Source organism: Crinia signifera, chromosome 8, assembly GCF_055691185.1.
Source record: "Crinia signifera chromosome 8, ASM5569118v1, whole genome shotgun sequence".
Lineage (NCBI taxonomy): Eukaryota > Metazoa > Chordata > Amphibia > Anura > Myobatrachidae > Crinia > Crinia signifera.
This window is the reverse complement of record NC_139224.1, coordinates 64,501,966-64,528,749: the sequence shown is the minus strand read 5'-3', so window position 1 is coordinate 64,528,749 and position 26,784 is coordinate 64,501,966. Positions and strand designations below refer to the sequence as shown.

Sequence of the window (26,784 nt, the reverse complement as noted above, 5' to 3'; positions counted from 1 at the left end):
GGCAGGGGGGGCGACGGCGACTGCGCATGTGCGGGGCGGCGAGGGAGCCGATAAGGAGAGCCGTTAACGCTGGTTATAACGGCTCTCCTTATCGGCTTTGGGGGGGTTAATACATCTGCCTATAACGTTTGCCCGCTTCTCCACGTTATGCTGGAGAAGCGGGACTCGTTATTCTCAAAACGTTATAGGCAGATTAGTACATCTGCCCCAATGTATTTTATTTTTGTTATCTGTAGGGACCAGTGTGATTGATTTTTATATGGGGGCCAATAGGTTTGTTTTTCTTCCTGTGGGGGCCAATGTGTTGCCCTGTGGGGATCTCATGGTGTGCCTTGGCAATTTGAAAATCTTATTTAGTGTGCCGTGAGGTAAAAGGCATTCAGACTAGAGGAGAGAAGATTCCATACCCTAAAAAGGAAAGGTTTTTTTTACGTTCAGTAAAGGTATGGAACTCTCCTCCAGAAGAGGTGGTGTTGGCAGACACATTCAAGATAAGGTTGGACAAATATTTATTGAAAAAAAAAAAAACATTCAAGGATACAACCTATAACCGCTATTTAGTCAAGGGTAAAACAGTATATATTTAAAAGTAGGGATGATAAATCTAGGTCAAAGGTTAAACTTGATTACTTTTTTCAACCTTAACTACTATGATTACCACCAAGGGGCCTGATTCAGACCTGATTGCTGCTGTGCAAATTTGCTGAGGCCTGCGATCAGATAGCCGCTGCCCAGAATGAGTGAATTCCCGCCCTGTGCAAGTCTGCAAATAACTTGCAAAAATATTGCTGGCGAGCTGCAAATCCATATGTAACTCACTCGCCATTAGGGATGACAATCCTGGGGCATTTTTTCAATCCCGGGAATCGGGATTGAAAAATGCTCAATCCCGGGATTCCCGGGATTCCAGGATTGACATCTCTAAAAGATAAACGACCCCCACATTTACTTACTTGGGGGAGCAGGGCGGGTGGCAGCGTTGCGGCAGAGCCATGAGGAGGAGGCAGTCGAAGGGTTTGACAAGTGCTGCGAGCGGTCATTGGGAGGCAATCTGTCACTTGGGTGCTTAGGAGAGCTGGGAGCGCAATCGGCTGCTGGGAGGGCTAATTGAGAGGCTGAGGGTTCCGAATGCGGAGGTGCCGTCTGCGCAGCAAGACCTATGACCTAATCACACTGCTCAGGCCACACGCCCGAGTCGGGAACATCCAGGCAGCGTCTGAGTGGGTACGCAGATGCTGCCTGGCATTAGACTGTGCATGCTCAATCTAATCCCGAAATGTCGAGATTGAAATTTCAGGATTGTCCACCCTATTCACCATGGAATGAGTGAGCGTAACTCTCACTCTTTCACAACTTTGTGACAGGGACAGGCTGTTTAAGGCCAGAGCTGACATCACAGACTTTCCCTGAAATTGCTTGGCCATGCCAGAATTTTTTCAGACACTCCAAGAAAATGGCACCCACCCAAAAACGCCAGCTTCCTGTCAGTGAAGTTGAGAGGGGATTTAAAAAAAAAATGGAACTGATGATTTTTTATGGAGTTTGTCCTCACGCATTTGCGCTACAATCTGTTTAACAATATGATTCGCTTTTTTGCTGAATCTGGCATTGAATTGGATGTTGAGAAAGCAAACACCAGAAATACACTAAAAAGGTAAATACTAGTGCCTTACATTGCTAGAAACATTTCAAATTATTTTAATGTATTTTTCTTTTGTAGGTGCTTCAGGTTCACTAATACTGGATGAAATGGGTGATCGGGATCAAAATCTGACTCTTATGTACACCTCTATGTCAACCAAGAAAGTAAGTAAACGTTGCCCTAATCTACAGATATTAGAAAGCCTGTGTAAAAAATGAAATACGGTAAATAACGCTCATTGTTTTGGGAAAGTAACTTGTATCAAATCTCAGTTTGGCCACTCGGGTCCTGATATGGTTATTGTACAGCGGACCAAAGCTGTCTGTCGAAGCTGTCATGTTATGGTTGACCACCCTGTTGTTTGATGCCTAAATGTAGACGATCCCATCTAGATGAACAGTAATGGAACTTAAACGCCAGTTTAATTTTTAAAAGGCAAATCGCATCCTACCCTTTTAGCAGCGCCCTGCTAAAACAGCCGGCTGCCGTACGTTCCTTCTGCCGTGTGTGGCATCAATGCAAGCTTGGGGGGAAGGATGCCCGCTGAGGTAGCAGTGGCTGCTCAGGACCGCAGTCTGTTGCTGCCCTTTGTGCACAGCCACGGCCCACCTCCTTCCCCTCGAGGTGGAAGCTGCCTCTCCTCCCCATCCCACCTGAGCCAGCCTCCCAGCAGCGCTGGCACACACAGACACCCCCTCAGCTGAGAGCAGTAGGTTCCTCTTACCCCCTCTGATCCAACCCCCATCCATCTGGCGTCGGTCACCTCCCCACTGGCAGCAGTGTGGAGCGGGGAAGCTGGGAGGCTGCCCCCCCCTCCACATCACAGCAAGAGTGAAGCAGCAAAAATGTATGTGGCACTTTTGAGGGCATTGTGTAAGGTCAGGTGCACTACTGGTGGCATTAAGTTTATAGGCAGGAGTACTGGGGGTATTACATGTAACAATGTGTGGCATAATATGTAATGGGCATAACAGTGTGCAGCATATTGTGCAATGGGCATCACGTTCTGCAGTATATTGTGTAATGGGCATCATGGTGTGCAGCATTTTGTGTAATGGGCATCACAGTGTGCAGCATTTTGTGTAATGGGCATTATGATGTGCAGCATATTGTGTAATGGGCATTATGGTGTGCGCTTAGTGTTTAATGGGCATTAAGGTGTGGCTTAATGTGTAATGGGCATTACAGTGTGCGGCTTAATGTGCAATGGGTATTATGGTGAACGGCATAATGTGTAAAGGGCATTATGGTGAGTGGCATAATGTGTAATGGGCATTATGGTGAGCGGCATAATGTGTAATGGGCATTACGGTGTGTGGCATAATGGGCACTGTGTTAGCAGCATCACACTATACAACTGTGGTCACAGAAAGTTATATGAAGGATTAGGTAATGTCTGATGTAGTGGTAGATTGGCACCAGGCCAAAGTGATGAAACTTGAGTGTCATGAGGCCACACACGTTTCTGCGGACATGTGCCCTGCCCTAAAGAATTCCTAGAGTGAACACTATAAAAGCCACTATAAAAGACTTCTGGAAAAAAAACATGGTATTGTATAATATAAGTGTGTACGGCGTAAACAAACAATTGATATTAAAGTTGTAATAATTGACCACAAGGGTGAGAGTATGCATGGGCATATCTATTTCTCGTATGTGTTCAGTAATGCCAAAGTGCTACCTAAACATTAATAACCTGTCATGGTGTGATGCCGTATTGATAGTAAACTCGCAAAAAGCTCTATTTGCCCATTTTTGCAATTCTGTGCATGCGTGCAACCACAGCGTTCATGTGCGAGCACTCAAACTGTGGTCACATTCTGTAACATATGGCTGAAGTCTTATTGATGGCAGGGACAGTTGTAAGGGGGCGATGGGTGGGCAGGATTATTCGCAACAACTGCATGAGGTCACATGCAATGCATCTACTGCAAGCTGAACTTTTGCATCCCAGCTAGCCTGCGCAGGTAATGGGCTACTGTAGTAATGCAAACTCCATGCATTTCTGTGATACAATTGCAATATACTGTATATATTTTGCAATTGCATCTCGGGGAGGGAATCGGCATGCCTGGCAAAAATTTTTATAGGATAATGTAAATTCTCTGGACCATTAATGTCTACAGTGAAACTGATGTAAAGCTGCAGTTTCCCACAAAAATGACCTTTTATTAGACCAGATGTATCAAGCTTCAAAAATTTCTAAAATGGAGAATTATAAACAACCAACCAATCAGCTGCCAACTGTCATATTTCAAACCCAGTCTGTAATATGACAGGTAGGAGCTGATTGGCTGATCTGTTTATCACTCTCCACTTTATTGCTTCTGGTAAGCATTCTACAACTTGTCATTGTGTACTGACACCTTGTTCATTATAGAATCAGTGACCATACAGTAGCTCAGACAGAACATACCATAAACACATAGCAAGTGGCCATTTGTATGATCCATCAAATATGAGCAGCAGAATAGCTATTTATTGAGTGGCTGAAATGCTGAACTAAAACCTCTGCTTATTAATGCCCAGTATACAGAACTTCTGATGTTTGACACTAGCAAAAATACAACAAATGTAATAGACTTCCGTCCAAATTTTATCTGGAAGAATCACAGACTTCCTAGTGATGTTCCTGGGAGTGGTAAGTTCCTTTTATCTTTAAAATTATTCTGAAAGATAGCATAACATTAGCTATGAGTGTGTATTTTAAGCTGACTTCAAAGCACCAACCACCCTCCCTTACCCAACCAGTTTCACTTCCACTTCCAATATACAGTTAAAACTCCTCACTCTCATATATAAAGCCCCTAACCTCTCCCAGTTCCCCCTCCTACATATCTGTCTTAAGTACTTATCACTCCCTCCGCTCTACCAGCTACCTCTTTACCTCCACCCTGTCACTTCGCGTCATACCCATTGCACCTTTCTCTACAATTCCGCTTCTTGACACTTTCCAAGCTCTAAGGGGTAAACTTTTACTAAAGCTTCTAAGTGCAAGATGTGCTAAGCCTTGAAAGTGATAAAGTGGAGAGTGATAAACTACCAGCAAATCAACTCCCAACTGCCATGCTACGGACTGGCTTTAAAAATGACAGGAGTTGTTTGGCTGGTCATTTATCACTCTCCATTTTTCACTTTTCAAAGCTTAGTACGTATGGCCCAAAACATTAAAAGAGTTGGTGTTGCCCACAGCAACCAATAAAATTCTGTCTACATTTCTCTATTGCACCCTGGAAAATGATAAACAGAATCTTTTACCCCTAAATGTGCCATTAAGATGCACCTGCCTCGAACTTACCACTCATTTCCCCAACCAAGTATCCATCCAGTTTACCTGCCAGCTGTTCACCCCTTCCCCTTGGTATGTAAGCGCACATGGGAAGGATCCTCTTCTCTCCCTAGTACCAGCTACGTCATTAGTGCTCTATACCTTTGTCTCATTTATCTCCTTCTGAGACTCTGGCACTGTTCTGTCACTCATATTTTGGACACATGATCATCGAGTTGTTCAATTAATACTTCTGCCACTGTTGCATTTTCCTTCTAGCAACTGCAAGTGGCCCTAAACTTTTACTTTTATTTACTACCTATTCATTGTGTTATTAGAATAATTTGTACGCAGTTTATGTTACATATGTATTTACTCTGTGTTTTCCTCTGCTATTCTGTTATTGTACAGGGCTTTTATGTCCCCTCATCCATACGGTTCAGTGGACACTTTGTGGCACCCTCTGATTCAAAGATAGTAATTTGCTAATTTTATCAATTTCTGCTTAGGACCTAACGTTATGACAATCGCGGTCTTCACCCTCACAATTGCAGTCATACTTGTACTCATCATTGCACTTCTTGTATTCCGGTAAGAAGATAGAGAAGCATTTTGTTTGGTACTTTAAGCTGTGATGCCAGATTTACGTACATACATTTTTTAGATAAAACAAATTTAAATTATTTGACCTTTTCCTTATTACCACAAATGTAATTTTTTACATGCAAGCTATTGTATTTACTAAGGTATGTACACTTGTTGAAATCTCCCACAATTCACAGCAACTCTACAGAGTAACTATTCTTTATCCTTAAAAACAGGTCAAATATAAATGATAATGTAAGCACTAACCCCATTAATTAAATAGGCAATGTATGTTAAATCTCCTTCTTACCACTCATCTCTAAAGTGGAATGTGATGCACGATTTTGGGGATCCCCTTTTTTCTCAATTCCTCAGATCTTCAAAATCCATAATATTTGGGATTTGATTGCGGGAAGCCCCAATCATTTCTACAGATCCGCTCACCATTCTTTGTGTCCCATTTGGTATATCCATATGCATACGTGAATGCAGCGAGACTCATCAGTGTGTTAACGTTCACTAGCAGTAGTAGCAGTGACAGAGATTGCAGGGACAGCTGAATTTCAGATCAGCTGCCTTCATTCCAGACCAATGCTGAAGTGATCCTGTGCTTTAATATCTACCACTGCAGTGACTGGTTTATTAAAGAGAGAGAGTAAGGCCACATCACATGCCATCATGTAAAAAATTATATGCACATTTTGTTAGTCTGTACTGATTTAATCTAGAAATAAAGCCCTAGAATTGTGTGCGCACGATAACTCTGAAAGTGTGATCAGTTCCAGCCACGATGAACGTGTTTGGGAAGCTCTCATTTCTAAAATACACTACAACTGTATCTGCATAGTATAGCAGTGCTCTACTTACTATACACAACCCATATAGATAGTTTAACACTTGTTTTAATGTGTTTTCGTAGATGCTATAAATGGTTCTTGAACTTGCCTGATCTGTTTGTCTCCTTTTTAGCATGTGTTTCCAGTATATACAGAAAGTGATGATCTTTGAAGTTAGAATTTGCATAGAAATGATGGTTGCTATATAGAAAGCTTATTAATTTAGCACCTTAGAATTGAGTAGAAATGATCTATTAATAGTTGTTTTAGACATCTGACCTCTATCAGTGTTATAAATATTATCCCACTGCATCCTCAATCGTTCTGTAGAAAGTACCGTAGAGAACGGGAACTACAACAGAAGAGATGGACCCATATCTCAGCTGAGAACATTTTGCCATTAGAAACAGATGAGACATCTCATGTTAGCCTGAAGGTGATACATTTATACATTTTAATACTGTTTATTATAATATGTGTGATGCAGCCATTCAGATCAATACATATCTATGTAACCTGAGGGCGATTCTTCTTTAGATATCACCAAGGAGTACCATATTGGACTCTTTGCTGTACCTTTCAGTATCAAAAAGTGCTGGAGCAGTGAAGAGTTTAGCTACAGCTGACAACTTGGGAATGTATTTAGGCAGGAGGCATAGACAATACTTATTCATATAGACAAGATACCTCTATGTAATGTCAAGGTGATTGGATAACTTACACACAATGGGCAAGGTTATACGCACACTTTAATTCGAGATTGATCCCATACAATGCTAACACATAGCTCACATGCCTTTTTTTGACATTGACTTTTGGCATTTAACCAATTGCAGTCAGCTACAAGTCTCACAAATGTTGGCATGTGCTGCACATTTCCTTTGGCTATGCACCCAGGTAAATCAAGAGAAGAATATTAACTTCTGAAAGGAGTGTCTAGAGCAAGCCAAGAGTGAGTCTAGCACAACTGCTGAATAGATAAATCGGTTGTCATTTGGAAACTCCACCCATTTGCATAAACCTGGTCCAGGCCATGTGCGTCTGCAGATATGCACAAGATCTGTCCGCACTACAACTTGCGTAAAGCTCTGTACACATGGTGTGATTTTGGCAATTTATTACTATATAGTCAAAATCACAAGAGACATTATCCAAAATTGCAGTGTTAACGGGGCTTGGGATACCAACGTGCGGGCAGTATTGCAAGTAGATGTAGACTGTGCAGCACAGTCTATTTCTACTATATTGTAAGGAGGACCATGCTGCACAATGCAGCATCCCCCCCCCCCACGCTGCGTGGATGCTGATATTAGTGGTGGCCATATCACACTGTGTATACACAACATAAGACTCAGAAACAGGTCCTATGTGTAAATACGCTATACAGGGTGCGGAAGGGACAGCATACTTCCATATGAGGTGTATGTGGAAGAGTCCAGGATTTAGAGCAGCAGCTAAGATGTTTTGTGATTTACTGTCTGCTAATTAACAACACCTATTACTTCCTGTTATATGTTTGTCTAGAGCAGAGGGTCAGTGTTCCCAATGCCTTTTAGCAGCTGGGACATAGGCTGGGGGGAATGTGGGGATTACGTTAATGTTTTTCTAGAGCAACCTTATTGTGAAGCCTGTGGGTATTGCCTGCTGAAACCTGCCATTGCTGTAACCTGAGAACTGCATTGCTGTACCCTAAAAATTGGCAAGCTGTTATCCTGGTATGCTGTCTACCTGCTACAAATAAAGGGGATGCAGTTAAAATCCCGGCGGTCGGGATCCTGGCGTTCAGAATCCCGACGCCGGAATCCTGACCGCCGAAATACCGACACATTCTCCCTCCGTGGGTGTCCACGACACCCCTGGAGGGAGAATAAATTAGTGTGCCGAGCGTAGCGAGGCACCGGGTCCGCTGCGTGGCGAGCGCAGCGAGCCCGCAAGGGGGGGGCGATCCACGTCCCCCCCCCTTGTCGGCATTTCGGCTGTCGGGATTCCGGCGACGGGATTCTGAACGCCGGGATCCCGACCGCCGGGATTCAGTACTGAATCCAAATAAAGAACTAGACTTTGTTACAATCCAGTCTATGGCCCTTATTCAGATCTGTGCGGCCGGAGCCGCACACGGTGCTCCGGCCGCACAAACCAATCCCCGCCCACGATACGGATCGCCACGGCCGTCCGTACACGGACGGCTGGCGATCCGCAAGAAAATGGTGGGGCGTACGCCTCCACCATGGTGAGAGCTGCCCCCTGCATTCGATGGTCGGCGACCATCGAAGGCAGGGCCGCACGCCCCACCAGGTCCCGCAAGCTGAGACCACACGGACAATCGTCCGTGTGATAGCTTGTATGGGGGCTGAGAGCTGACATCCGGCGACGTCAGCTTTCCGCCCCCATCACTGGCGTCATACCCTCATTAGCATGCATACGCCCCGCGTTTGCATGGGAACGCCCATGAAACGCGGGGCGTATGCATAGGGAAATGAGGGTATGAAGCCCCTCACGCCCCTATACGCCCCCTTTGCGGCGGACGAACTACGTCTGCGGCGAATTGGGCTGCACATGCGCAGATTGACCTCTGCGCATGTGCAGACTGAAAACATCGGCGGTACGGCCGCACGCGGGCCGTACCGCACGATTCAGAATAAGGGCCTATGTGATTCCTTGTCACAAGGGTTACTAAAAAGCAAAAGACACTTTCAACATTTTATATAAACCAAAGTATTTATATAGTCAAAATACTTACAAAGATATATAGTATATGGCTGTAAGTGTCTATGACTAAGACTATGGGCAGTATTCAATGAGGATAATTCGCCCTGTTTCACGGCGAATTTGTGCTATTTTCGCGTTGGAAGGTGATTTTTGGGGTCAGAAAGCGAATCACTCTATTCAACGTGCACTTCTCGCCGTCTTTCTAAGTGATTTTTGCCGTGTAGCAAATCACAATCTTTTCATGGTGAAGTGGTAAGTGAACTTTTAAAATAAAGTTGTTGTTGTTTTCCATTTGGTGTAAAAAAATCAGGAATTTTATTCTGATTAGGGGCATGCTATTTTGATTCATGTGCTCATAGCACATGAATATATATTTAATTTAAAAAATATATATATTTTTTTACACAGAGCAGCCAGCAGGGGGCAGGGAGCCGAGAGCCGCTCATTAGATATTCATATATTCACTGCACCCAATCATTACATATGCACGATCGGGTGCAGTGAATACCTGGTCCCCTGCTGGCTCTCCCGGGGGGCAGCCTCTGCTGTCTGGCTCCCAGGGAGCCCACCTCCCCCCCACATACGCTCTGGGGCAGGCAGGGAGACTTCCATCTCCCTGCCAGCCACTGTCCTCAGGCTCTGGGTTCATACTCGCCGTCAGGGGCATCGAGCCCCTGCGACGTTGAATAGGGGGGACAGCGAGGCTCCGGCATACGGCAGGCAGTGGCGACTGTGCAGCGAATCCTAAACAGGATTCGCTGCACGCCGTGAATATTCTCATTGAATACGGCCCTATGACTGACGTTTCAAATGTTTGATGTGTGAGCCTTTTGTCACATGACATATAAATACAATAATCCAATCCATTCCAAACACACTGAAGCATGTCCTTGTAAGCACTCATAACAATTGTTGTGATGCATTGCTTCAGATTATTTACACTTATGGGAAGTGGTGGAACAAGAAAAAAAAATCACATCTGGGTTGAAAGTTTGGTACTCTTTACCTAGCACGGCGCCCACGATTTTGATCGTGGGCATCACAGGTAAAAAAATCGCGGGCATCGCGGCCATTGAATGCACTAAAAATCGGGTGCGACGCGACCGACGCGATGCCCGCGATTTCCCATAGGGAACAATGTTAAATTTCTCAATTGACCCGATTTTACTGTTCAATGCCTCAATTGACACGATTTTTCCATAGGAAACAATGTTAAATGGCCCACAGAGGCCAAATAGCCACCCTGAAGTGTGAAATGGCCCCCACAATTGGTAACGCCACCCCACGATCAACGTCAACCCGAAGCGTGGCGAGCGCAGCGAGCCCGCGAGGGGCGGCGGTACGCGTCCTACGACCTTTTCATACCCACACTATCCACGTCAGCGTGGAGTTGAGAATAGAATAGTGTGGCGAGCGTAGCGAGCCACCGAGCCCGAAGCGTGGCGAGCGGAGGCGGATACCTTCACAGGTAAACGCGTCCCTTTGCGGGCTTCACAGGTATCCGCGTCCCCTCGCGGGGCTCGCTGCATTCGCCATGCTTTGGGCTCGGTGGCTCGCTGCGCTCGCCACACTATTCTATTCTCAACTCCACGCCGACGTGGATAGTGGGGGTATGAAAAGGTCGTAGGACGCGTACCGCCGCCCCTCGCGGGCTCGCTGCGCTCGCCACGCTTCGGGTTCACGTTGCTCGTGGGGTGGCGTTAACAATTGTGGGGGCCATTTCACACTTCAGGGTGGGTATTTGGCCTCTGTGGGTCATTTAACATTGTTTCCTATGGAAAAATCGTGTCAATTGAGGCATTGAACAGTAAAATCGGGTCAATTGAGAAATTTAACATTGTTCCCTATGGGAAATCGCGGGCATCGCGTCGGTCGCGTCGCACCCGATTTTTTAGTGCATTCAATGCCCGCGATGACCACGATGGGCGCCGTGCTAGGTAAAGAGTACCGAAAGTTTTTATGACTTCATCTGTTTGTGATGATAGCTCCTCTTGAGCAACCATTGCATCCTGTAATAAAAATGGCTGCTATGATGATAGAGATTATTTTTGTGTGCTAGAATTAACAAAACATTTGTACCTCAGCCATAAAAAACTTACAGACATATACTACATACTGTATCCATGTAAGTATTTTGATTATATCAATAATACTTTATATAAAATGTTGAAAGTGTCTATTTCTTTTATAGTAACCCTGTAGGGCTCTGTGCCACCATGTCCCCCAAATGCATGATGTCAAGCAAGGAGACAAGACGTTTGACACTAGGAAGTAAAGGCGGGCAGAACTAAAGTAAAGGCGGGCCGCACATACTGCAGGGTATGTGCTGGATGCCGACCCAGGCACTAGTTACAGCCATATGATGTAATGAAAGCTAATGGGTGTCATTCACCTCTGTTTTTCTGAGTATATTGTATATTTTATTTGTAGATTGATGAGGATAAAAGACGTGACTCCGGGCCAAGACTGAGAAGAGGGAAATATGACAAAAAGGTAAGCAGCTTTAATTGAGATTACTGTAATGTTTGGAACACTATATAAAGGGGTCATCTAAAGCAAAATATAAATGTTCATTATTTTCACCTTTTTGAAAATTGAATTTTGTATTTGCATGGACTTTGCTGAAATAGAGGGAAACATTGTTATTCCTTATAACGCTGTCTTGGAGTAATCCTTGACTCATTCATCTGCTTCAAACCACACATTCAGCAACTCTCACAAACCTGCTGTTTTCATCTCAAAATTATTTCCAGAATCAAAACCTCTCACCCAGCATTCTACCAAGACCCTTGCCCACTCACTGGTCATCTCCTCACCAAGTGCACTGCACCCACCTCCCCTCTTGTACAAGCCATTCACTGGCTTCCTTTCCAGGGCCGGTGCAAGGCACCGGAGCGCCCCAGGCGAGTCGGGCTGGGGGCGCCCCGGTGCCGGGGGGGGGGGGGTAGGGGTAGGGGGGGGTAGAGTAGGGGTACGGGTACCTGTCGTTCGGCGCTCTCTCTAATCAAATCTGGCGGCGGAGGCAGCAGGGGTCCCTGCAGTCTATTAAAAATCACGAGCGCTATCCGCCGGGCTATGCGGAAGCGCTTCTAGTGTGAAAACTCTGGCAGCACGGCGCACGCTGATCTCAGCCAATCAGCGTGCTGCCAGAGTTTTCACACTAGAAGCGCTTCCGCATAGCCCGGCGGATAGCGCTCGTGATTTTTAATAGACTGCAGGGACCCCCGCTGCCTCCGCCGCCAGATTTAAATAGACAGGTACAGGTACCCGGGGCGGCATTTTCCGCCCTCCAGTGGCCGGCGCCCTAGGCAAATGCCTAGGTTTGCCTAGTGGTGGCGCCGGCCCTGTTCCTTTCCCTTATATACTGTAATGCAATTCAAACTTCTCACACTCACTTACAAAGCTCTCACCCATTACTCTCTAATTTACATCTCTGATCTCATTTCCCTTTGCACTCCTGCCTGTCTACTTCGCTCTACTAATGCACGCCGCCTCTCACTCTTACCTCCAGGACTTTTCAGGTGCTGCTCCCTACCTCTAGAACTCTCTACCTCTCTCCCTCAGACTCTCCACATCTCTATAAAACTTCAAACAGGCTCTAAAAGAACCATTTCAACAAGTCCAGCCAACTCTCACCCTAACCCACTGTTACTTGCTTATTTCTGCACCACCTCTGTCACCCTTGTCTGTCTGCCCCATCTCTTTAGAATGTACGCGTTCCCGAGCAGGACCCTCTTCCCTTTCCTTCTCTTACTTAAACCTTAATCTTTGACGGCACCAAATCCTGCAGTTTTCTACCACGCTGATACTTATTCCAGTGTCCTCTGCTGATGCAGCTATATGTATGTACCCTGCACTTGTCCTCCATTGTATTCAACTGTAAGTCACTGTTTTGCTTATTCATTTATGTTCTTTGTAATTGGGCGCTGCGGACCCCTTGTGGTGCTATATAAATACAGGATAATAATAATAATTATAATAATACATTTTGTGTTTTAAAGAATTTTGCTGGTTGTTTAAAGCAGCAGTAACCCCTTGTCTTTGAAATGCTTTGTTTAAAAGTTTATGTATTAAAACTATGTTGAACTATTGCATGCGGCCGAAGGGGAGAGAAATCATTTGATAGTTGAGAACCATCAAATGATTCCTCTCCCCTTCTGAAATAAAAGTCATTCTAAACTGTCTTTTATTTCCATCCGAGTCCACTAAAGAGGGGGCAAGCTCTGGCGTCATGTGACGTCGTCCGCCCGCCCCGGCAGGCATTGGCTCGCCTGCGTTCCCAGCGGAATGCCCAGTGTTTTCATGGGGTGCCAATCAAATGCTGGGCATTCCCCTGCTCTGGCCCCTGCGCCTCAGCGAGTATGATGGTCGCCAAAAGGTGTTCATGCAGCGGCCCAGGACATGTGTATAATCAGCCATACACATGCACAGTACCACACCATCAGTCCCGGAAGCAAATACACCAGAAATCGATCCTAGCAGAATTACACCCTTTGGAGTCAGTGATCGATATCCCCTAGAATATCCCTGTTACAGGTGTGTTCACTAGACTGTGTGTAATCAAAAGCTAAATCTCCAAATGGCCAATTTTAGTAACCAGATTGCCGAGTCTGAAGGGTCCAGAATATAGAGGCTAGCATTAAGTTAAAAAAAAAGTACTGACAGGGGACAACCCTGATGTGTGCCTATTTCCAACAAGTGGTGAGCTCCCACAATCTCATTAATTTGTAAGGCTATAGAAGGGCTGCATGGCTGGATTAACAATGGGCCTGATGGAGCTGTAGCTCCAGGCCCACTCTCCAAATAGGCAACTAGGAACCAGAGATACCACCAGGCAAAGCTGGAACATTTTCCCCATAGGATAAAATGGGACCCACTAATTCTGACCCCCACCTTGTTCCAACGGCTGCCAGTTCCCCCTCCGGCATCACAGAAGTTTGAGGTTGATCTCAGTCAAACCCCAATCGCTGGTCCTTCAATCTGATTCCAGGCGGGTCCATATGGGTTAATTGGGTAAACCAATTTTTTCATTTCTGAAATGTAATTTCAGGGCTGTTCATGTTGTTTGAGGGCAGATTTCTCTGGAACCAAACGGCCTAGTTTCACAGGGCCAACATTTTTTGAAGCCCACTCAAAAGTTTCAATATGATACTGAGATCTCATGTAAATGGGTCAGTTGGTTCCGAAGCTATAGCTGTATAAGCATATTGTGAATTTTTGCTCAATTCGTTTGGTATAGTGTGTATTTTGGCTCAATCCCTGTGGCAAAATGTGAATTTTTGCCTTAATCTGTGTGGCATAATGTGAATTTTGACTCAATCCATGTGCCATAGTGTGAATTTTGGCTCAGTCGGTTTGAATTTTGGCTCATTCCATGTGGCATAATGTATAAGGGGGTTAATATTGTGTTGCATGAGTTGTATAAGGGGTATATGGTGTGGTAAATTTAGGTAATCACATGCTGAAATGTTGTCTACCAAGTTTTGGCTTTCAGTATTTTTTTTATGACTGGTGTGTCAACTCACCCCGCAAGTATCTTAGGACATCGGCGTCCTGCGGGTGCACCTTTGGATTGCACCCGGCAATATATCTCCCTGCATCCTGTGAGTGTCGGAATATGATGTATATAGAGTCGAGGATGAGCAAACAGCGGCACGCAGAAAGTTGAAGTTAAGGCATTTATTTACAAATGCAGGTGTATGCAATAAACTGCACCAGCACTTTTCTTAAAACGTTTGGAGCCTTATGTGTGCCGCATACTTTCCTGTGACCATATAGAATGGACTCACCCCTAAGAAGGTAACCCAGATTTGGGACACCGAAGTGCTGGGGAAGATAGTGTGTGTATATATGTGTTTATATACACTGCTCAAAAAAATAAAGGGAACACTAACATAACACATCCTAGATCTGAATTAATGAAATATTCTCATTAAATACTTTGTTCTTTACATAGTTGAATGTGCTGACAACAAAATCACACAAAAATGATCAATGGAAATCAAATTTATTAACCCATGGAGGTCTGGATTTGGAGTCACACTCAAAAGGAAAGTAGAAAAACACTACAGGCTGATCCGAGGGATCTCCACCCAGAGGGATCTCCACCCGAGGAATCTCCACCCACTACAGGCTGATCTGATGGATCTCCACCCAGACCTGGACTATAGCATCCTCCAACTCCTGGACAGTATGTGGTGCAACGTGGCATTGGTGGATGGAGCGAGACATGATGTCCCAGATGTGCTCAATTGGATTCAGGTCTGGGAAACGGGCAGGCCAGTCCATAGCATCAATGCCTTCATCTTGCAGGAACTGCTGATACACTCCAGCCGCATGAAGTCTAGCATTGTCTTGCATTAGGAGAAACCCAGGGCCAACTGCACCAGCATATGGTCTGCCAAGGGGTTTGAGGATCTCATCTCGGTACCAAATGGCAGTCAGGCTACTTCTGGTGAACACATGTGGGCTGTGCGGCCCTGCAAAGAAATGCCACCCCACACCATTACTGACCCACTGCCAAACCGGCTATGCTGGAGGATGTTGCAGGCAGCAGAATGTTCTCCTTGGCATCTACAGACTCCGTCACATGTGCTCAGTGTGAACCTGCTTTCGTCTATGAAGAGCACAGGGCGCCAGTGGTGAATATGCCAGTCTTGGTGTTCTCTAGCAAATGCCAAACGTCCTGCACGGTGACCATCGAATGATTTCTCCAGGGCACACAAATATAAGTCAGTGGAGACTGACGTATATTCGCCGCCCTCCAGCCGAAGACAGGACGGATGGCTGACATCATGTGACATCAGCTGCCCATCCCTGACACACCTCCTCCCACCCGCAATCCCATGGGAATGGTAAGTGTTTTCATTGGGACACCCATAAAAATGATGAGCGTTCCCATGGGCACGACACGTGCCCACCGCACCACACCCCCCGCCCACACTGCTCCATGTGAACGGGCCTGCGACTATGCAAGGTGCCGAGTCCATTTTCCAAGAGAGCCTGCACACGCGCATAAATCATTATGCGCATGCGCAGAAACAAAACATCGCTCAACCGTGCGAACGCATGGGGAGCAATAGAACCAGAATGACCCCCAAAGTTTCAAATTCAGATTTCTTCAAATCTCTTGTCCGTACTAATTACCTGGGCCCTGGTCCGACCCCTCCCGGGCAGCAACAGCAGCTCGCACTTCTACAGTATGTGCAAGTGTGAGAGCTCCTGCTGAGCCTGCTGTCAGCAATGCACATGCTGTAGGTGTGTGCTGCTGCTGCTGCTGCTGCTGCTGAGTTTAGAGTTTTTAGAGTTTCCTTTCACTCCACTCTAAACATTTCGATTTCAAGGGTGTGACCTAAGCGTGGAAGATGGCCACACCTCCCACACTTAGGCCACGCCTCCAAAAAATTACGCGGCCCGGCATTCCTCTTGGCTGACCTGGTAAACGGGGTTCGGTATGGACAACGGCCGAGATCTTAATGGTCAGTATATTGACATCGGAATCCCGGCTGCTGGTATGCTGCTCCTTATTAGCTGGTGGACGGAACTAACCCCCGGCATGTGGGAAGAACTGCAAATGTAAACAAACATTCAGACTTCTCTCATAGCGTCTAATCCGGAGGGGTACTGCAAGCTGGAGAAGACAGCGTCTAATCCGGGAGGCGTCTGGTGAGTATGATTTCCCTCAACAGGTACTCATTGGGATTCTACATGGAGAAAAGGACAGGTCTATGAGGGAATCCATAGGTAATGTATGTGTGAATTAATGTAGTATGTAATAAAGCTATACTGTTCCTGTGTGTGTGTGTGTGTGTGTGTGTGTGTGTGTGTTTTATTTCACTATTTGTAATGTTGTGGAACTACAAGACCCAGTGGGCCATTTAAAGGCCTGCATGCTGGAACTGATGGTTCTTCAAGTCCCAGCATGGGGGGCAGGCTTGCTGGGACTTGAAGTTCCACAACATTACACAATAGTTACATCTATTTCTTACCATTTATCAGACCGATGCCCACCAATCAAGGGGCATCGGGGACATCCCCAGGCTTCAGCCCAGGCAGGGATCACTCTGAAGTGGGGGGACCCCTCTATTGGGGGGGACCCCACTCCTCCAGGGTCCCTGCCTGAGCTGACCAGCCACAAGGATCAATGCCTTAACCAATTGAACTTACGTGAAAAGTTTCCCCTGGCTGTGGTATTAATCTGTTGTCTGTTTGGGCCTGGACCTGGTTGCCAAAATATGGGGGACCACTAGTCAGTTTGTCCCCCGTATTTTGGGAAGCAGGACCGGCCCTTGAGTCTCGAGCTGGTTATGCTCAGGAGGGGGGATTTCGTGTTTTGTTTTTTAACATTAAACGCACATTACCATGTCTACAAAATCTCACATGTCCACTAATTTGCACATTTTCATAACTAAAAATCGCACCATATCGCACTTTTTACCCGCAAATTCGCATCCCATTAAATAGTTGATTTTTTCTTAAATTCACGATTTGGGAAATGCGATAATGTGCGATTTCAGAACCTTACTAAAAATCGCATCCCATTAAATGTTTTTTTTTTTTTTTTACAGGTCGTTATACTCAAAGACTTGAAACATGATGGAAATTTCACTGAAAAACAGAAAATGGAGCTAAACAAAGTATGTATTGTATGTACAGTACACTGAGGGGAAATTTACTGAGATGTGTATTCTACTTCACATGTGATGTTGCTACGGGCAACCAATCAAAATCTACTTTTTTATTTAGTACCTGCTAGAAGATAGTAGACAGGGTCTGATTGGTTGCCCATAGAAACATCACATGTGAAGTAGAATACACATCTTAGTCAATTTCCCCCTGAATATCTGTGAAAAATAGACATTTCCCATTTGCTCTGAGACTAAAGCTGCGTTCCCACCTTAAAATGTATCTGTCCACGCTATCTGGTGAGAACAAAAATCGGTACTTGTGTAGTTTCACGTCCCACGCTACGTAATTTTGTCCCTGGCAAGCCTAGTGAGCGCCTCTCACATAGTGCCGGTACCCGCCAGATCCCCTGCGCTGGCGGACGCTGGCAGAGAGGGCGATCATGCGGGCGCCAGCAGAGAGGTGCTCCATCTGCCTGGGACGCATGAGCGACTCATACGCAAGTGCGTCTCAGTAATTTGTGCAGCAGGGTACAGCAACCCTCGTGTCCGCTTCAGGGAGATGGTCAGGGTTAGGGGTTCGGTAGTGCAAGTGTCCTCCCGACCTGTTCAAACCCCCACTATCCACGTCGGCGTGGAGTTGATCTTATAAAGTGCAGCGAGCAAAGCAAGCCACTGAGCCTGAAGCATGGTGAGCGAAATGAGCCCCGCGAGGGTACTCATAAAACGAGGCCGAAGCGTGGCGAGCGGACGCTGAATACACGTCAGAAACCATAGTTGCAAATAGAGCATGCCTAATACATGACAACACTTTTGGTTGCCTTTCACAAATTTCAGTTTCAAGTCTTATTCACAGATTAGTGAACACGTACCAGTGTATATGACTGGGATCTTTTGGATGGCTTGCCACTTGATACATAAGAGGAAGGCTATATATTGAATGTACTGTAAAGGAGTGTACACATGGTTCAATTTTGGCTCATGGCAGATTTTGACTAACTGCCCTTTAGATTAGACTACTGTATGTTGCAATTTGGCCCTAGGCCAAATACATTCTACAGGCGAGATAGTCAAGATAGACTATGCCTATACAGTCTATTTTTCTATTCAATACTGACTAAATGGGCACGCATCGGGATTGAATCTGCATTGAATTTGGCTGTGCGATTCTGACTAACCTTCTATTCAATCTTGACTATATAGTCAAAATCAATAGCCATAATCGCACCTTGTGTACACAGCTTAAGCTTTGGGGCTTGTTGCCATTATATCACAACAGGCACTGTCAAAGTGCTAAATAACTTTTCATTTACAGCTCTGGATACTATGTCCCACAATTATTAGAGATAAATTTAGTGTTGAAATCTCTTGGTTTTGTCCACAGCGATCAGCCTGGAACACCCTCTGTATTCATTTACTGTATTTGATGTTTATCTGACTGAAACACTGAATAACTTTCAGTCATGTGCAATACTCATTAGTTTCTGATTCATTCAAATGAAGACATCTCTCCCTACAGCTTCTTCAAATAGATTACTACAATCTAACAAAATTCTATGGTACAGTGAGGATGGATGCTATGATATATGCTGTTATTGAGTACTGTGAAAGAGGGTCTCTTCGAGTAAGTATATGCCATATCTATTTATGTATACATTGTGTGTAGAACTTTGGGTCTAAATCAGACATGCTGCAGCTGTTTTTGGGGATTGAGCAGGGACCAGAGAAACAGCGTAGAGAAAAGCAAAACCATTTAATATAGTATATAGATGGGCACAGGTGTCTTATCATTTTCACAAATGAAAGATCTACAGGTGACCTGGAAAACATGAACTGGGTCCCTGAAGACTATTTCCCCATACACACGGGATGGCCTCCGTGCTATGGTAAGTAGTATAGCACAGAACGCTCTGCATAGATCGCTCAGCACATAGCACACTAGCAATGTACAATATGCTGAGCGATCTGTCATGGTCAATGTTCTCTGGTGAGATAACACTGATGCGGTATAAATATAGCCCAGCAATGGCAACGTGCAAGACCCTGCATTGCCGTTGGTTGAGGGGGGGGGCTACACAACTTTATTAAGAAAGCCAGTTAACATTAGGGATGGCCATGGACCATTGGTGGTTAACAACTTACAGGAGATAATGGATTTTGGTTGGTAACCTGCGCACTGAATCTCCTTGTGTTTGGTTAGCAGCCGCACTAAACGGATGACTGTCTCTGTTTTAATTCGTATAGGTTCTAGATGGTTTGTGCTGCGCTCTACCTTAAAATTGATGACCTCTATGTGTGATTTAAATAGAATATATTCAATGCATGTCTTAAGAAATTTCTAATTTATTCAAAACATAAATTATAAATTATAAAAGTCACAATTCATGTGTGCATATATCCCGCCACTGGGTATCACTCCTTAATAAGCGAAAAAAAATATTAAATAAATGAATAATTATATGAAAAAATGGAACTGATGAAACAATTTATGAAAAGAAAATGTTCTGTTCAGAAATAACAGAATTAGGTCCTTCAGTTAATGGTCGTAGCGGCGTCCCGCTGTTTGATACTTATAAATTGTCTTTACTTTGGACACAACTTTCAGGTACCTCTTTTCTTCCGGTTTTCCGGGTCTGGTACTCGTGGGTGCCAGTGTACACTGTGGGTCCCGGACTCTTGGGGCTGCATGCGCCGTCTGTCCGCTCCGGGGAGCTGCGTGTATCACACCGCTCACCGTGCAGGCAGGAACTGGAAGGACGCTGCACCTTGTCTGTGGCGGTTACTGAGATCACCGCTTCGGGTTTGTAAGTACCCGTCCCAGTGACTGTTCACCACTCTACAGGTTCCTTAGCTCACTCCCTCACTTTCCCTTCTCCGTACTCACCTCTTGCCGGGGCTTCCTCCTTAGCGATCTCCTTGCCGTCATACAGTGTGTGCACACGCTGTTTGCCGCTGCCGTACAGTTCTCTCCGCCTGTCTCCAAAGTAAGTCAGATTGTTATGGGGGTACTCTCTCCAACGCGTTTCGGCATAAGCCTTCTTCTAGGGAGCTGTATGCTGGTGTGTCTTTGCTGTATTTAAATAGCCCTCCATCCTGTTCTCATGTGTTTCTCATTGGTTCCATTGAACCTTCTGTAATTGGTTCCTCAGGTTGTCCGTCAAACTGGCTGAATGCTAATGATCAGTTTCTGCAGCCGTGGTTGTTTAACTTTGTTGCAATTGTCCAATTATGTCATTACGTTTATTACATTAATGCATATAGTTTCATTTGTTACAAGCATTCGTTACTTAATTTGCCTGACTATTCTTCCTTGTTTATTTTTGTTTATAAACAGATTGATTTTTACTGACTACCTTATAATACAAACATTTGATATTCATGTTATTAGCTAATCCTGTCCAGTAGTAGACAGAAGGTTGTGGCTGTATTTCAATTACCAGCCTGTTTAATAGATTTTTGCTATTGTATGTTCGCAGCAGATACGCTGCTCATAGTTTTTTGCTATTGTATGTTCGCAGCAGATACGCTGTCATTTTTTCCCCACTATCGCCTTCACCTCGTTGTCTAGATTTAGACCTCGAGGTTTTAATGTTTTTAGTTTGTACATCCATCCTAACTCAAGTTTGTTTATACTCAACATGTAGTCACCTCCCCTCCAGTTTTTCTGTACTTCCTCTATCCCTATAAACTTTAATGAGCTGGGGTCTCCATTGTGATTGTCATTAAAATGTTTGGATAAATTATGTTCCTCATTCTTTTTCTTTATGTTTCGTATATGTTCGTTTATCCTCACTTTCAATGGTCTAATTGTACGTCCCACATATTGTTTGTGGCACCCACATTCCAGCAAGTAAATCACTCCCTTGCTGTTACATGTTATTCTGTTCTTGATTTTATATGTTTGTTGCGTTATTTTTGATTTAAACAAGGTGACTGGTTGCGTAGATCTGCTCCCTTGGTTTTTGCAGCCTGTACAGGATCCACAGTAGTAGAATCCTTTATTGGGTTGATCTTTGGTTATGCTTGGTTGGATCTGTTGCTTGGGTGGTATATGGTTATTTACCAATTTCTGCCTGATGCTTGGAGCTTTGCGGTATACTATTTTTGGTTTAGTGGGTAGGAGGTCTGATAATAGCTCATCTTGTAACAGTAGGGGCCAATGCTTCCGCAGTATATTCTGGAGTGTGGTGGATTGTTTCGAATACTGGGTAATAAATGGTATTTCCCTATATGTGTCCCTGTTTTTCTCTTTGTACTTGAGAAGTTCTGTTCTGTCTATGTTTTCTACTTGTTTGATGGCTGTTTCTAATTCTGTTTCTTTGTATTTTTTGTCCTTAAATTCTGCTGTCATTTCTTTACTCTGTTCTAGATAGTCTGTGTTTTTGGAACAATTCCGCTTCAGTCTTATGTATTGGCTCTTGGGTATAGATTTCAACCAGTTTGGATGGTGTCCGCTTGTCGAAAGTATAAAACTATTTACGTCTACTGACTTTTTGTATGTTTTAGTTTGTAGGTGGCCATTTTCTATATAGATTTTGAGGTCCAGGAATTCTACTTCTTTTTTACTGTGGTTACTTGTGAACACTAAATTGTTGTTGTTATTGTTCATGTGTGTTAGAAAGTTTTGTAGGGAGGTCTCATCACCCTTCCAGATGAAGATTATGTCATCTATAAATCTTTTCCATAGCACGAGATTTGTCCCTGGGCCCCCCTCGCCCCATATGTACCTATCCTCCCACCAACTCATGAATAGGTTTGCATACCCAGGGGCATACTACAGGAGATAGTTTTGCCATTGATGGTAGAGATCACAATTCTCTGTCAGCAATGTCACAGAGAGGAATTTTTTTTTTCTCCTCTGTGCTTGGACATAGAATCTAGCTCCACCCTCTGTATGTCTGGTGAGTATTAAGGCAGGTATGACCTTTGCTGGGTGAAACTATCAATAGATACCCTGTTGATTTTTTCATACCATCCAGCTTAACAGCCAATAGGAGCATTGAAAGTGACAATAGATGTCTGCCAGAAATGGAACCACAATGATAATACATTTGTGTGGCACCATCAGTATGTGTGATTTTAGTCATGATATATCAGGTCAGTCAGTTATGGTGATTCCTGCATTATACTGTACAGATGGAGCTGGTCTAATCTTAGCAGGGGCTGGTGATTCTATCACCAGTGTGCGGCTCTTGCCAGGGGCGCGTGCCCCATGGCAACTGACCTTGTCTCGGGTCCCCTCGCCGCCCCGCCGTCCCCCCTAACCCTGCCCGTCTCCCTGAAGCGGAAACGGGCAGGGCCCCGCAGCGCCACCGTCGAGAGACTGGGGAATCTGTCCTGCTGAATCTCCCATGCTAAATCTCTGGCACAAATCTCTATGTGTGTAGGCCCCATTACATTTCACAGCTTTTTTCAGGGGTTTCCAGCAGAAAATATGCTCCATATGATTTTTACTTGTATTTCATGTCCAATGCCTCCATTGCTTTAATAACATGTTTTCGTTTCACCTGTCAGGATGTTCTCCATGATAAAATATCCTACCCGGATGGCACTTTCATGGACTGGGAATTTAAAATTTCTGTAATGTATGATATAGCTAAGGTAAGATTATAGAATGCATATCTATATTTCTAATATAAAACTAATATGTGAAAACCTATTAACTACTGCATCATCACAATATTTAATAGAAGTATTTAGCTCAGTTTCACTCTGCCAGATACAGACCCATTGTATCGCTGATTCAGTTGCTTCTCCCTCTAGTAACTTTCCTTCAATACAAGTCAGCAGATAAACAATCACTTTCTTTGCTTTTGGATACTCGGTTGTAAATTTGAGAACTTTGAAAATGAAGACTTATGGTATGGACACATGGGAAAAAGGAATTTGCCTATGTGTAGTGTGCACCGGAAAACGTACAACACAACTTCTCAGTTAGACATACACACAGTGGAACAATAGGGAACCCAGGGCCGGTGCAAGCCCTTTCAGCGCCCCAGACGACCCTCGCCCCCGCCCCCTCCGCTCTGACCCGGTCCGGGGGGATGCGGCCGCCATCCACCTGCTGCGCAGAGGGGGTTGCAGCCACCACCCGCCGAAGATTGCCGCTGACTGGGGGGGTCACTTGCCCGAGAATTGCCGCTGCAGCGGGGAGTAACATACACAAGTGGGCTCCAGGCAGGGGGGGATGTTGACAGGGGTGTCGGCTTACTCACCTGAATAACTTGGCAGGTGCATGCATCTTTCTTCCTCCTGCTCTCCTCGGCACCGCGTGCAACTTTCTTCCTCCTGCAGCTCATTACCACCCTCTAGATGCCGGCGCCCTAGGCAAATGCCTAAAGCTGCTTAGTGGTGGCGCCGGCCCTGAGGGAACCATCGCACAGACAAGAAAGGAGGAAACACAAGACAACAGATAACAGAAGATCTTACATTGCCCTCCAAAGTCATCCAGGTACGGGTGAATCAAAATCTCTGATTAGCTTGTTTATCAGAGCTAATTGGATAGCCCCCAAGAAACTATCAGTGATCAATGACTGCGGGAAATTGGATACTGCCCTACATTACATAGATACAATTATATTATAAAAAAATCTTCATTTGATTAGATCTCAATCAAAGAAAACTGTAATAAACTATCCAAACAATTTCTCCATGACAGGGCATGTCCTATCTACATTCCAGTAAAACCGAGGTCCATGGCCACCTGAAGTCAACAAACTGTGTTGTAGACAGTCGTATGGTAGTGAAGATCACTGACTTTGTTGGTAATTCCATTCTTAGCCCTAAGAAAGGTATGTTTACTTTGAATATATAGAAGAACAAAAATAATATTATAAATGTGTGTTGGGTTATACAATAAAAGAACAATCAGAGATGACCAGTCTTAAAAGAAATATACAGAAGCCAAACAAAAAGGAAAATTTAAAAGAGAAAAAATAGGGAGGATTGAGATAGAGTAAAGGACCCACATTTAGAGTATAAGGCCTGTAGGATGAAATGTGGAGGTGGAAGAACCCAGAAATGCTAAATTGAAAGGTTTCATAATATAATAACCATACATTTATCTCAATCAGAATCAAATATACATTATCTGAAGTTGAACAAAGACAAATGTTACATTATAACTTATTTATAAACATTATAAGATAGTTTGTTGTGGATGCAAGCTGTGTCTATTAGCATAGCATACCTCTGGTGTGGTTATGCACATGTTAATACCTTTCAGAAAGAGTGTACAATTGCATATACTGCTGTATTGTGGTTCAACACACAAAATAGATTTAATTAGCAAAGAAAAGAGATAAGACCAAATATAGGTAATTACAGTAAGTTATGGACAGTTATAGCAAATAGATACTTATAGCAATCTAGATAGAATTACAGCATAGATGGATCTAACATAGACAAGAATTATAATCAGTATACTGTATACATACATATGCAAGTGCCCCATGGATCCAGGATTATGTGTCATCAAGTAGAAGAAATTAAAGTGTTACCAGACTGATCTAGGTGACAGATATTTATACACTGTGACACAATGAAGCCTTCTCTCATTGGTATAAGGGATACATACCTTCCAAGTCCTCAACGGCTCATAGGCTGGCTTACATTAGAATGAGGGCTTTGTTCCCTCTCATAAACATGCAGCCCCCAGGGCCTGCCTTGCAACCCATCTTTATCAATATACTGTATATATTTGTACATAGGGGATGCAGTCAAAATACAGACAACCATTGACCGACGGTCAAAATCCCGACAAGGTCAAATACCGACATTTAAAATCCCGACAAGGTCAAAATACCGTCATGGTCAAAATAAGGACATTTAAAATCCCGACAAGGTCAAAATACAGACATTTAGAATGTAGAGAGGTGAAAAAGTCAACATGACTTTTGGTCGACAGATCGCAAGGTTTTTTGACCCGACATGTGCCGACAGGCAGTATTTTATGCCCTACCATCCTACTAGGGCATGGTGGGAGAATAAAATAGTGTGGCATAGCGAGGCACTGTGCCCGAAGCATTGCAAGCGAAGCGAGCAATGCAAGGGGCTGCGGTTGACTTGCAACTGTGTCCATGTCGGGTCAAAAAACAGTGAAAAAACCCATGTCGACCTTGCGTCCTGTTGACCAAAAGTCATATTGACTTTTTCGCCTGTCTACATTCTATATGTCGGTATTTTATATGTCGGTATTTTGACCTTGTCGGGATTTTAAATGTGAGTATTTTGACCATATCGGTATTTTGACCTTGTCAGGATTTTGAACTTGTTGGGATTTTAAATGTCTGTATTTTGACCTTGTCTGGATTTTGACCGTCGGTCAATGGTTGTCGGTATTTTGACTGTCGGGATTTCATACCAAATCCGTACATACATATCTACTGATACTCAAAACTTGTGTGCGATTATTTATCCCCAATGACCGGATTACCGCTGGTAAAATATTGATTCATATAAGACCAAACTTGATGTGAACAAGTGGTCCTAACCCTGGGATAAATGTATAGCTCGATAAATAGAGGTGCTGTATATTATTGCATACTAGCTGACCCGCCCGGCGTTGCCCGGGAAAACCTTGGGGTTTCTTTATTTCCAAAATTGCTGAAAAATGTCATCTTACAATATGCTGTGCCAAAGACCTAAGATTGTAATTTGTTATAGATTCCACCATAATGTTAGAATGTGTTTGCATTGATACTCAATGACGGCAATGAAATCAGGTGTGGTGTTGTTGTTGTTTGAAACACAACACTCCTGAGTTGATAACTTGTATGTGTTGATGAATTCCACATCCACTCCTGAGATGTAGCACCTACTGTATGACATATCCTCCAACATCTGAGGGTCAGAAATCGGTACAAAATCAGAAAGGGACATGTCCACACCTCCATTTCTATACTTTCAATGGTACAGTTTCTAGGGTAAAAAAAGGGGGAAGGGGTTCTAAAAAGGTTGGCGCTGAATAAAAAGTGTATCTGTACTTATCTTTTGCGTGGAGGTTCTTCTAATTGGTGGTGTTTTCACTTGAGGGTTCGTCTCCAGAGCAATAGAGATATGAAAAGATAAGATTTGAGAAATAGAACGGTATGATGGTCTATTTTTTCACTGAGGGATGAA

The 26,784-nt window shown here is 44.2% G+C and overlaps 1 protein-coding gene across 1 annotated transcript in view; it reads left to right on the top strand.

Annotated features, from left to right (window-relative positions):
* The window catches only part of GUCY2C (guanylate cyclase 2C), a 140,049-nt gene that overhangs the window by 67,452 nt on the left and 45,813 nt on the right, over positions 1-26,784 (top strand). Inside the window, exons 11-19 of the mRNA XM_083158185.1 lie at positions 1,721-1,806; positions 4,172-4,283; positions 5,420-5,501; positions 6,662-6,767; positions 11,471-11,533; positions 17,608-17,676; positions 19,184-19,288; positions 23,179-23,265; positions 24,323-24,455. Of these exons, the coding sequence (XP_083014311.1) occupies positions 1,721-1,806; positions 4,172-4,283; positions 5,420-5,501; positions 6,662-6,767; positions 11,471-11,533; positions 17,608-17,676; positions 19,184-19,288; positions 23,179-23,265; positions 24,323-24,455 (843 nt within the window). The remainder of the gene's footprint in view (positions 1-1,720; positions 1,807-4,171; positions 4,284-5,419; positions 5,502-6,661; positions 6,768-11,470; positions 11,534-17,607; positions 17,677-19,183; positions 19,289-23,178; positions 23,266-24,322; positions 24,456-26,784) is intronic.